The sequence below is a fragment of the Lithobates pipiens genome, unplaced genomic scaffold, assembly GCF_037356315.1.
Source record: "Lithobates pipiens isolate NorthernLeopardFrog02 unplaced genomic scaffold, aLitPip1_a1.2 Scaffold_11, whole genome shotgun sequence".
NCBI classification, from domain to species: Eukaryota; Metazoa; Chordata; class Amphibia; order Anura; family Ranidae; genus Lithobates; species Lithobates pipiens.
The window spans coordinates 19,209,179-19,221,791 of NW_027507696.1; the positions used below are offsets into that span (position 1 = coordinate 19,209,179).

At 44.7% G+C, this 12,613-nt stretch overlaps 1 protein-coding gene across 1 annotated transcript in view; it reads right to left on the minus strand.

Annotated features, from left to right (window-relative positions):
* Positions 1-2,713: 2,713 nt before the first annotated feature.
* The window catches only part of RNF212B (ring finger protein 212B), a 198,259-nt gene continuing 188,359 nt past the window's right edge, over positions 2,714-12,613 (minus strand). Inside the window, exon 15 of the mRNA XM_077469396.1 lies at positions 2,714-2,760. Coding sequence (XP_077325522.1) covers positions 2,757-2,760 — 4 coding nt within the window. The 3' untranslated portion in view covers positions 2,714-2,756. The remainder of the gene's footprint in view (positions 2,761-12,613) is intronic.

Below are 12,613 nucleotides of genomic sequence, written 5' to 3' on the forward strand. Positions count from 1 at the left end.
ATATAATGGTCCATTGGATCTGATAAGAGGCCTCCCCAAGTGGTGCCACACAGTGGTGGAAGCACTTTTATTTCTAACAGGAAGAGTAAGGACACTTACTCAAATGCATGGACTTTCACTTAAGAACCACTGCTAATCATGATCTTTTTGAATTAATTTATGGACTTTGCACTTGTACTTTATTAACTTGTTGTAGGGATGTACTGATTCTTGTTTTTAAAATAGCAAGTACGATACTTGTGCTCAAGTACTCAATTACTGATACTGAACTGATTAAGTACTCAGTTACTGATACCATGTGATGTGGTGCAATTTGAGACTGTACAAAATAATGGGCTCAAATTACACTGCAAAGAATCACATGTGATTTTAGCAGGAATGCAATGCGATTCCTGCCCAAATCACATTTAGTTTCCTACAACGCTCCTGTGTCTGAACCTAAACTGAAGTCACTATGAATGGTGCAGGAAACTGCATGCGATTCAGACAGTAATCACACTGCATTCCTGTTCAAATCACATGCAATTCTTAGCAGTGTGATTTGAGGCCATTCATTTTGTATGGGCTCAAATTGCACCACAAATATATTATTTTTATGTATTTGAGCATTTGCACGAGTACAAGTACTTGTGCAAATGCTTAGTGTCAGCACTGATACTGACATCGGTATCAGTGCATGCCTAATTTGTTGTATTAACTTTATTGCACTTTTTTTTAATCCAAACTCTTTATTAATATCAAAAAGCAGAGGGACAAATCAAATAGGATTTACAAAATAAATTGGATAAAGCAGAACCATTCCACAGATACCAACACAAAGCATTCTCAATGCAAACAGACAGCATCTCTTTTTCTGTTTATGAAAAGTATGTGTTATCTTTCTTTTCTTGCATACATTACAACAGAGCAACGTAACCTTTTGGTGCATGCAAGGAGACATAAATCCCAGCAACAGGGGACTATCTGTGCTTATAGTTGTAGAAGTCTATCCATCACCAGCTGTGGAGGGGCCAAACCAGGGACATCCAACAAGTACTGTCATATAAGATGGAACTTGCCCCTTACATTTCTATGGCGATAAGCAAGTTGCTCTCTCAGCAGGAGGGGGTTGACTTACTCAATCTACTGTTTTTTTTTTTGTGTAGGTATAGTAGGTGACATCCAGTGCCTAGCAATTAGCTTTCTAGCACAGTAAACGGGTAATCATAATGTAAATACCTGGTACATTTCATTTCATTCGGTACATTTCAGGATCAAGTGCTCCAAGCAAGCACACCAAGGGATTGGCGGAAACAGGAACTTGAACAAATGCAGAAATACTGCTCAGGACCTCAGTCCAGTAACATGCAAGCTTTTGGCAGCACCAAATCATTTGTATAACGTCAACCCTTTGTTACATTTAGGGCAGATGGGCATATATCTCCTACCCCAATCAAATAGTATAGCAGGCGTGTGATGAGCCCTATTAAAAATAAATAGCTGAGAGAGTTTGTGTGGGGCTCACAAAGAAGACATGGGAATTGATTCTAAGGACACAAGTCCCACTGATCACCATCTATTTCTCCAAGATCAGCAACCCAATGTGTCCTACATTACAACAATGCATGATCTTGTATAGAGGATAAGAGCACCAAAAAAATACTGGATATTATGCCTTTACGGACATCAGCATGGATGACCTCAGTTACTAGTGTAGAGCTAGTTACACAGAGTGTTTTTGGGCTTGCAGTGCATGTCTGAGTTGAAGATATTGATAGAATTGTTTAGGGGACAGTAGAAACTGAGAACATAGTTGACCATATGTCTTGAGAGTTGCAACATTAAATAATTGGGAAATATATCAAATACCCCTCAGTTAACAAGTGGAGAATCCTTGTAGTTTACAAATTTCAGGATAGTTAGGATTATGCCACAGAGGAGTTAATTCCAGGGGGGCACCGATGGACAAGGCCTCCTTTGAGGTCCTCCATGTTTTGCAGAGAAGATTGACCATAAGGTTGGAGGAGGGAAGACTCGGCAGGTTTATCTCTAGGTGTGAGACAGCTGTCAAGTCTGGATTGGAGGCAATGACCATTCGAGCACCCGGATCTGCACTGTTTCGATTACCCCCAACCGGCTAGCTGCTGTAACTGGGAAGCCAGAAAATACATTTTGAGACCCCTAGACCTCCTCCTTACCATTTTGTAAAGTGACCAGACTAATGCAAGCTCTGTTTCTTGCATATAAGGTTCCTAAATTGTGAGTCCATGCTCCTGAACCATTTTTGGGAAATCCATATCGGGGAGTTATGGAATATGTATAGGAGCTGCTGGTCCCGGATCATTTTTATTAAATCAACTCGCCCTACTACGGAGAGAGTTTATTGCACTTTAATTGGTTTATGAGTTAACATTTTTTGTATATGTAGGGCTGCCTTTTGATATATATTTACTGTTTAGTGATTTATGTCAGTTATTAGCTTCAAGCTTAGCTTTATACATTTCAAATTACATTTGAAATATCTAAAAATTGCAAAGTGTATGACAAGTATAAGGTGGGCCTCATTGCAAAATATCTTTGAAAGAAGGAGAAAGCACTACGGCCATCCACTTTAGTATGTGAATTGAACTCTGACCTTCTAATTGTATAAATGGGAGAGCTGGCTCATGTTTGCTCAACAAATAAGAAAATACTAACTTTTTACATGGAATTACTGAAAAAAAAAAAAACTTACTTTGTGCAGCTGTGTGCTCCCCCTGGTGCTCTGGTGGTAAAACCTAACTGAAAAAAAAAATGATTGTATTGGTTTCACACATCCTGCTACTGCTTACAGTATGCTAAAATACAACAGCAGATCAACATGTATATACATTTGTGCATCCTTTGCACTACCCTATACTGCTGAGGATATCACAATAGTATCAATTCACAAAGCCACATATTTTACATGCCTTTGTTGTTTTTTTATACAATAGATTTCACATAAAATGTTCAGATCACAAAAAAATAAACATCACATTGATGTAGAAGGACTATTTTACACTTAAAATGAACATGTGACTTGAAAAGGTTTCTATTTCTCACAAATCAGTATTTTTTGTATTTTTTTCAAATATAATTTTTATTGAACACCAATAAAGGTGAGACCTATTATTCCAAAAATAATATAAAAGTAATTGAGATTGTAAACATGTAGTTCAGTATGTAATACAACAATGAACATATTACATTATCATATAACTCATTGGTACAAAAAAAGACAGAGATTACGATTAGCTTGCTCAGTGGTAACTAGTGTAACATGACTATCGGGCAAGTGCAAAGGGGGTAACAGGGTCGCCCCAATTTCTTTTTCCCTTCTTTCTTAAATTTTAACAGAAAATAAAACAGTGTCAGAAATAGAGCAAAAAGAGCAGAATGGGGGAGAAGGGAGGAGAGGGAAGGGAAGGGAAGCAGGTAAGGGGGTGACTATGGCTCAGGACCATAGCAGCAACTCATGAGTGATCTATGATCCAAGGAGGGTTTTCCCCTCATCAGAGAGAATAAACATGTTCCAAAGGTTAGTGGCGTATAGTATAGTGGTTAGTGTAGTGGACAGTATAGTGTAGTGGTCAGTGTAGTTCTCAGTGTACTGGACAGTATAGTGGTCAGTGTAGTGGTTAGTGTAGTTCTCAGTGTAGTGGACAGTATAGTATAATGGTCAGTAAAGGAATCAGGTTGGTCAGTGTTCAAATCAAGTAGGTTAGTGTAGTGGTCAGTATAGGAATCAGGTAGGTCAGTACTTTATTTTAAGGGACTCGGGGAGTGCTAAAAGTCTGCAGGTTAAGGGGCGCAAATTACTTGTCTTGCCCCGGGTGCTGACAACCCATGCTACACCACTGCTGTGCCAGCTCCCCATTTTGTTTTGGTAGAGACATTTGGGTCAGAGGAAGGCAGGATTTTTTATGAGCGCAAACAAAGCGCGTGAAGAGGGCTTGTACTCCCTTAAACAAAGAAAGTGGTATCTGTATGGGCAATGAAATGCAAACAGATAGAGTTAGTTTGGTAGAAAGCACTTTTTTATAAGGTTGCATCTGCTAAACCAGGAGTGTCGTCCTTTAAGCCAGTTCTCTAGAAGAATATGGGATTTAACTAATAGAGGTGGGAAGTTGAGATTGTATGTACGTGAAAGGTCGGACGGAATGTATGTACCTAAATACTTTAAGGTAGAGTCTGTCCACTTGAAATGGAAATTGGATCGCATAGTTGAAAGGGTGTGTGGGGGGAATTGCGACTTCCATGGTCTCAGATTTAGAAAAATAGATTTTCAAGTTTGAAAGAGTACCATATATATCAAATTCCCGAAGGAGGTTTGGGGGCGATATCGTAGGGTTTGTCAGAGAGAAGAGTAGGTCATCCGCATAGGCTGATATTTTACACTATCACCCACCGACATTCCCTGTATGTTTGGGTTCAGTCTGATTTTACAGAGGAATGGCTCTAGAGAGCAAAGAGACGGGGTGATAGAGGGCACCCTTGCCTCATCCCATTACCAATGGGGAAGGAGTCAGAGAGCAGGCCATTTGCTTTCACGTGAGCTGTCGGGTTGGATTAGAGCTTGCCTATGCAGCTGAGCATACTTTCCCCGAGACCAATGTGACGGAGCACTGAAAACATAGTTCCAATTCACTCGGTCAAATGCCTTTTTGGCATTGGTGCTTAAGAAAACACAAGGGGCGCCCTTAGAGGTTGCTGCATGGAGGAGCTTGAGTGCTTTGGTGGTGTTATCTTTTGCCTCTTCAGTGAGGATAAAGCCCACCTGGTCAAGATGGACCAATCTCTGGAGATGCTGCACCAACTGGGTAGCCAAAATCTTAGAGAACAGTTTCAAGTCGATATTTAAAAGCGAAATGGGCCTGTAGCTCCTGCACGGGGTAGGGGCCTTACTCTCTTTGTGGATTAGCGAAACATGAGCCCTCAAAGTGTCTCTAGGGAAAATGGCATTGGATCCAACTGCATTAAAAAAAACGCCACCATACGCGGGCCTATTAGTGGGAGGAGGGTTTTATACTATTGTATAGTATAGCTATCCTGGTTTCATGGCTCCAACAGCTAGCTGGAGTTCCTTTAGAGCAGCCTTTCTCAACCTTTTCAACACAGAGGAACCCTTGAAATAGTTCTCCGGTCTCAGGGAACCCCTGCTAAATTTTAGAAATGTACAACTCATGATACACTAGTGTGATGGTCAGTGGAACGAATGGTCCTTACACTTGTGGTTATTGGGAAGAATAACCTCCTTACAGATAGCTAAAAACATCAATGGTGTCAGTGGGAATTTATCTGAGAGGCTGAATCTGCCCAATGCTGAAGGAACCCCTAGCAACTTTTGGAGGAACCCTAGGGTTCCACGGAACCCTGGTTGAGAATCACTGCTCTAGAGTAATAGGGAGTCTAGTTCTTCCTGAACCTCTATGGGAAGGGACAGGAGTTGAGAAGTCATTATAAAGTCCTCAATGTCAGCTTGGGGAGGTGTTCTGTTCAGTAGGCTGTAAAGAGTGGAGTAGTAAATCTCTGAACACCTGTGAAATTTGTGCAGGTAGTGTAGCTTTCTGACCAGTGGAGCTCATATTTTGGGGAATGAAAGCGGAAAGCTTGTGTTCCCTGTCCATACTAGATGAGCATCTTAATGAGACACAATGTACAGTGATAGGGACAATTGTAGACATGCACTCACACTCAGGTTGAACTGGATGGATGGTCTTTTTGTTCAACCTTACCAACTATGTAACTATGACTGAATTGTAATACTGCCTTGTCCTTATAGTATAGTAAATCTGTGTTCTGTTTGCGTATCAACCCAGCTCCATCATTAATGCGTGAGAGGGGGCATGTTTGTGACAAAACTCAGTGGAGGATTGGAAAGGAGGCGGTTGAGTTGGTTATTCCGTTCCCTTTTAAAGGGGTTGTAATATATATATATATATATATATATATATATATATATATATATATATATATATATATAATATTTTTTCACCGTAATGAATTCTATACATTAAGGTGAAAAAATATCTGACAGAGCCATCCTCCCCCAGCCCCCCGTTTTACTTACCTGACCCCTCGAAAGTCCCGCGCTCGCCTCCGACATCCTCTTTGCTGCTCAGCCTGGCCGCTGCTTGGCTAGAGTGGATGGATTGAAAGAAGAGCAGCCATTGACTCGCGCTGCTGTCAATCACATCCAATGACGGGGCCGAGTGATCCAGTGAGCGGCTATAGCCGCCGGCTGTTTCACGGGAGCGTGCACGCAAGTGCTTCTCACCATGGGAGGGAGCTCGCATGAACGTGAGAAGTACTTGCGGGGGGAAGCCGAGACAGCTGCCGAGGTACCCCAGAAGAGCAGGTTAGAGGCCACTCTGTGCAAAACAAGCTGCACAGTGGATGTAAGTATAACATGTTTGTTATTTAAAAAAATAAATAAATAACTTTACAACCCCTTTAATTTGCACCCCTGTTTGATGAGTATCCCTCTGAGAACTGTTTTATGAGCTTCCAGGGGGGTAGCTGGATTACACCCCGGGCAGTCATTCTTGCGGGGAGGAGTAGAACCCGGGGATGGAGTAACTGGAGTTTGTTTTGTGCCCTTCGTGTTCTGCTTAGCTGTGCTCTTCTTAGATGGGAGCATAATGTAGTAATTGGAGCAGGATAAGCTGGGGTAGATAGGAGATGGGTCGGGAGTTATTGGTGGTTATGGATATCTTCTGATATTTTTTTTATTATCAAAGGAAAAATGGCACAAAATAGTAAAACAAAATACTTTTTTTTAATTTAGCTGTATATTTCTTTGGTATTATCATAACCTACCACCAAAAACAACCCAAAGTAAATTCTCCTGCTCCTGATGATTGCAGCAATACCACATATGTGTATGCTATTTGTTGTTTGTACCCGTAGGATAGCCCAAAATAATAGTGCACTTTTTTTTTTATTCTACCTAAAACATACTGACATTGATACAAATTTATAAAATCATGCCCAAAATATACCCTGATGACCCTGATGCTTACTTGACCCAAACACTAACTCTGGCACTGACCTAAAGCAAACCTTGATTTAGGTATTTTTTATTTTGCTCCAGGTCCCGATCATTAATACACATTCCCAGCACAAAGGGAGATACGTAAATATGTGGCCCTACGTGCAGTGGAGTCACATATTTGTGTTACGTTGGCATCAAGGGGTTAAGCTTTTTTTTGTAACTGAATATATTGTGTGTCTCTTTGTTCCAGGATATTTTCTGGGATGTGATCTGCCCCCCTCAGCAGACAAATACCCACCCCCTTTATACCGGCTGTTACCTGTATATCACTTCTATTACAGAAAAGAATAAAAGAGAGCATAAGGATAATGTAAGGTCAGGCCATCCTCCAAAGAAACAAAGGCCCATATGACCCTCTGAAACTTGAGAAACTTTGCAAGAAGGTCTGTAAAACAAAAGCAGCCTTTTCAATGTTAATTAGAAGGCCTGCAGCTTTCAAGCTCCTAAAATCTTTCTGAACTCTATAAAATGTTAGCAGTGATAATATAAAACCTTTTCTTCTGTTTACACATGAGAGATCATCAGCTGCCTTGTGTTAGTCTGGATCACTCATATATTGCACCAAAAGATGCAACAGGGCATCCAGCAGACTAAGGCCGCGTACACACGGGCGGACTGTTCGCCCAACTTTGTTTGTCAAACAGTTTCGGCAAACAGTCCGCTCAAAATTAGCATGGACGGACATGGCCACACACGGCACTTTTTGAGCGGACTGTTTCAGCGAACTGTTTGCCAAACAGTTCGCTCAACTTTTGAAATGAACGGACTCGCCCACGTAAGGCGGAGGCAAGTCCGCCCATTTCGAGTGCGTGTACAGGTAGGCGGGGCCCGCGAAGGAGACGTCGCGGGCACCGCCGCCTGGAATGGACTTAAAGGGGAACCCCAACGCCGAAAAAAATCGGCGTGGGGGTTCCCCCAAAGTCCACAACAGACCCTTGTCCGAGCACGCTACCCGGCCGGCCAGGAAAGGGGGGGCGAGCGAGCGCGCCCCCCCTCCTGAGCCGTACCAGGCCGCGTGCCCTCAACATGGGGGGTGCCTTGGGGAAGGGGGGGCCGCGCGGCCCCCCCACCCCAAAGCACCTTGTCCCCATGTTGATGAGGACAAGGGCCTCTTCCCGACAACCCTGGCCGTTGGTTGTCGGGGTCTGCGGGCGGGGGGCTTATCGGAATCCGGGAGCCCCCTTTAAGAAGGGGGCCCCCGGATACCGGCCCCCCACCCTATGTGAATGAGTATGGGGTACAATGTACCCCTACCCATTCACCTGTGAAATAAAGTACAAAAAAAAACACAACACAGAGAAAAAATATTTTATTGCACAGCTCCGGGGGTCTTCCGTCTTCGGGGGTCTTCTCGCCGGACTCCTCCGCTATCTTCGTGTAGCTCTTTTACTAGCGGAGGAGCCCGGCTTTCTTCCTCCCCGCCGCCGGCCTCTTCTCCCGACTTCGGGGGTCTTGTCCCCCTCTTCGGTTCTTCTGCCGGGCCACCGCGCCTTCTTGTAGCTCTTTTACAGGCGGTGGCCCGGTCTTCTGTCGCCGCTGTCGCTGTCGCCGTCACGCCGCCTTTCGTTCTTCTTCTTCTTCTTGTTCTTCTTCTTCTTCCCCAGGAGATGTTGACACGTCGCTCTCTCCGGCCGGAATGCCAGAGCCGCCCTGCGCTGCCACTTATATAGTGCCAATGGGGCGGTGTCACATGGTATATGTCACATGGGTTGGTCACATGGGTTGATGTCACATGGGGACTATGACATCGTAAGGGGGCGGGGTCACCATGTGACCAACCCATGTGACATATACCATGTGACACCGCCCCATTGTCACTATATAAGTGACCGCACAGCGCGGCTCTGGCATTCCGGCCGGAGAGAGCGACGTGTCAACATCTCCTGGGGAAGAAGAACAAGAACAAGAAGAAGAAGAAGAACGGAAGGCGGCGACGGCGACAGCGACAGCGGCGACAGAAGACCGGGCCACCGCCTGTAAAAGAGCTACAAGAAGGCGCGGTGGCCCGGCAGAAGAACCGAAGGCGGCGACAGAAGAACGGAAGGCAGCGGCGACAGAAGACCGGGCCACCGCCTGCAAAAGAGCTACAAGAAGGCGCGGTGGCCCGGCAGAAGAACCGAAGAGGGGGACAAGACCCCCGAAGTTGGGAGAAGAGGCCGGCGGCGGGGAGGAAGAAAGCCAGGCTCCTCCGCTAGTAAAAGAGCTACACGAAGATAGCGGAGGAGTCCGGCGAGAAGACCCCCGAAGACGGAAGACCCCCGGAGCTGTGCAATAAAATATTTTTTCTCTGTGTTGTGTTTTTTTTTGTACTTTATTTCACAGGTGAATGGGTAGGGGTACATTGTACCCCATACTCATTCACATAGGGTGGGGGGCCGGTATCCGGGGGCCCCCTTCTTAAAGGGGGCTCCCGGATTCCGATAAGCCCCCCGCCCGCAGACCCCGACAACCAACGGCCAGGGTTGTCGGGAAGAGGCCCTTGTCCTCATCAACATGGGGACAAGGTGCACCCCCCCATGTTGAGGGCACGCGGCCTGGTACGGCTCAGGAGGGGGGGCGCGCTCGCTCGCCCCCCTTTCCTGGCCGGCCGGGTAGCGTGCTCGGACAAGGGTCTGTTGTGGACTTTGGGGGAACCCCCACGCCGATTTTTTCGGCGTTGGGGTTCCCCTTTAAGCCCATTCCAGGCGGCGGAGCCCGCGACGTCTCCGTCGCGGGCCCCGCCTACCTTCACACGCGCTCGAAATGAGCAGACTGCCCTCCGAGCGGGAACAGTTTGCTCATTTCGAAAGTAGCCTACACACGGGCGGACTGTTCGCTCAAACACAGTTTCAGCGGACAGTTTTTCGGAATTTCCGAAAGACTTTGTCCGTCAAACTGTCCGCTGAAAGCCCACACACGAGCGGACTGTCCGCCCAAACACTGTTCAGCGGACAAGGTTGGGCGAACAGTCCGCCCGTGTGTACGCGGCCTAAGCCTGAAAGTTGGCATGCTTTCAATTTAATCAGTGTTATATACAGTTGTGCTAATAAGTTTACATACTCTGGCAGAATTTATGATTTCTTGGTAATTATTCAGAGAATATGAATGAAAACAGAAAAACTTTTCTTTCACTCGTGGTTAATGTTTGGCTGAAGCCATTTATTATCAATCAACTGTGTTTACTCTTTTTAAATCATAATGGCAACAGAAACTACCCAAATTTGCCTAATCAAAAGTTTACATACCCTTGTGATTTTGGATTGATAACATGCACACAAGTTGACACAAAGGGGTTTGAATGGCTATTAAAGTGGTTGTAAACCCTTACAAACCACTTTGACCTGCAGATAAGCCTAGATTAAGGCTTACCTGTAGGTCCAAGAAATATCTCCCAAACCTATACGGTTTAGGAGATATTTGCCCAAAGACGGGCACCGCTGTCTACGGCGCATGCGCCGTAGACAGCGGCGCGCAGGCGCACTGAGCGTGGTATCGTCGATGACGAAGATGCCACGCAACTCGGCTCCCGTGTGCATACGGGGGAGTGACGTCATCGCGGCTTTGCCGAATGACAGCGGCGGAGCTGCGAGACCCCACCGAGAAAATGGATGCGCCGGACTACAGGGGACAGCGGTGACTTCGCTGGCTCCTGTGTCAGGTAAGTGACACATAATGGGCTACTATGCGATGCATAGTAGTCCATTATGCTTTGCCTTTGCAGGGAATGAAAGAGGAAGTAAACCCATCAGGGTTTACTTCCTCTTTAAAAGTAACCACCCTCACCTGTGATAAGTGTGTGTGTATAGAAGGTCAATGAGTGTATAGAAGGTCAATGTTATCAAGCCAAAATCACAAGGGTATGTAAACTTTTGATTAGGGAAATTTGGGTAGTTTCTGTTGCCATTATGATTTAAAAAGAGTAAACTCAGTTGATTGATAATAAAAGGCTTCTGCCAAACACTAACCATGAGTGAAAGAAATGTTTTTTGTGTTATCATTCATATTCTCTGAGAAATGGCCAAGAAATCATAAATGTAAACTTATGAACACAACCAAGCTTGGTACTCCCATAAATTAGAGTAACATCCCACTTTACATAGGTTTTTAGACATACAGTGCCTTGCGAAAGTATTCGGCCCCCTTGAACTTTTCAACCTTTTGCCACATTTCAGGCTTCAAACATAAAGATATAACATTTTTATTTATTGTGAAGAATCACCAACAAGTGGGACACAATTGTGAAGCGAAACAAAATCTATTGTATTTTTGAAATTTTTTAACTAATAAAAAAAATGAAAAGTGGGGCGTGCAAAATTATTCGGCCCCCTTGCATTAATACTTTGTAGAGCCACCTTTTGCTGCGATTACAACTGCAAGTCGCTTGGGGTATGTCTCTATCAGTTTTGCACATCGAGAGACTGAAATTCTTGCCCATTCTTCCTTGCAAAACAGCTCAAGCTCAGTGAGGTTGGATGGAGAGCGTTTGTGAACTGCAGTTTTCAGCTCTTTCCACAGATTCTCGATTGGATTCAGGTCTGGACTTTGACTTGGCCATTCTAACACCTGGATACGTTTATTTGTGAACCATTCCTTTGTAGATTTTGCTGTATGTTTGGGGTCATTGTCTTGTTGGAAGATAAATCTCCGTCCCAGTTTCAGGTCTTTTGCAGACTCCAACAGGTTTTCATCCAGAATGGTCCTGTATTTGGCTGCATCCATCTTCCCCTCAATTTTAACCATCTTCCCTGTCCCTGCTGAAGAAAAGCAGGCCCAAACCATGATGCTGCCACCACCATGTTTGACAGTGGGGATGGTGTGTTGAGGGTGATGAGCTGTGTTGCTTTTACGCCAAACATATCGTTTTGCATTGTGGGCAAAAAGTTCGATTTTGGTTTCATCTGACCAGAGCACCTTCTTCCACATGTTTGGTGTGTTTCCCAGGTGGCTTGTGGCAAACTTTAGACAAGACTTTTTATGGATATCTTGGAGAAATGGCTTTCTTCTTGCCACTCTTCCATAAAGGCCAGATTTGTGCAGTGTACGACTGATTGTTGTCCTATGGACAGACTCTCCCACCTCAGCTGTAGTTCTCTGCAGTTCATCCAGAGTGATCATGGGCCTCTTGGCTGCATCTCTGATCAGTCTTTTCCTTGTCTGAGCTGAAAGTTTAGAGGGACGGCCAGGTCTTGGTAGATTTGCAGTGGTCTGATACTCCTTCCATTTCAAAATGATCGCTTGCACAGTGCTCCTTGGGATGTTTAAAGCTTGGGAAATCTTTTTGTATCCAAATCGGGCTTTAAACTTCTCCACAACAGTATTACGGACCTGCCTGGTGTGTTCCTTGGTCTTCATGATGCTCTCTGCGCTTTCAACAGAACCCTGAGACTATCACAGAGCAGGGGCATTTATACAGAGACTTGATTACACACAGGTGGATTCTATTTATCACCATCAGTCATTTAGGACAACATTGGATCATTCAGAGATCCTCGCTGAACTTCTGGAGTGAGTTTGCTGCACTGAAAGTAAAGGGGCCGAATAAATTTTGCACGCACCACTTTTCAGTTTTTTATTTGGTAA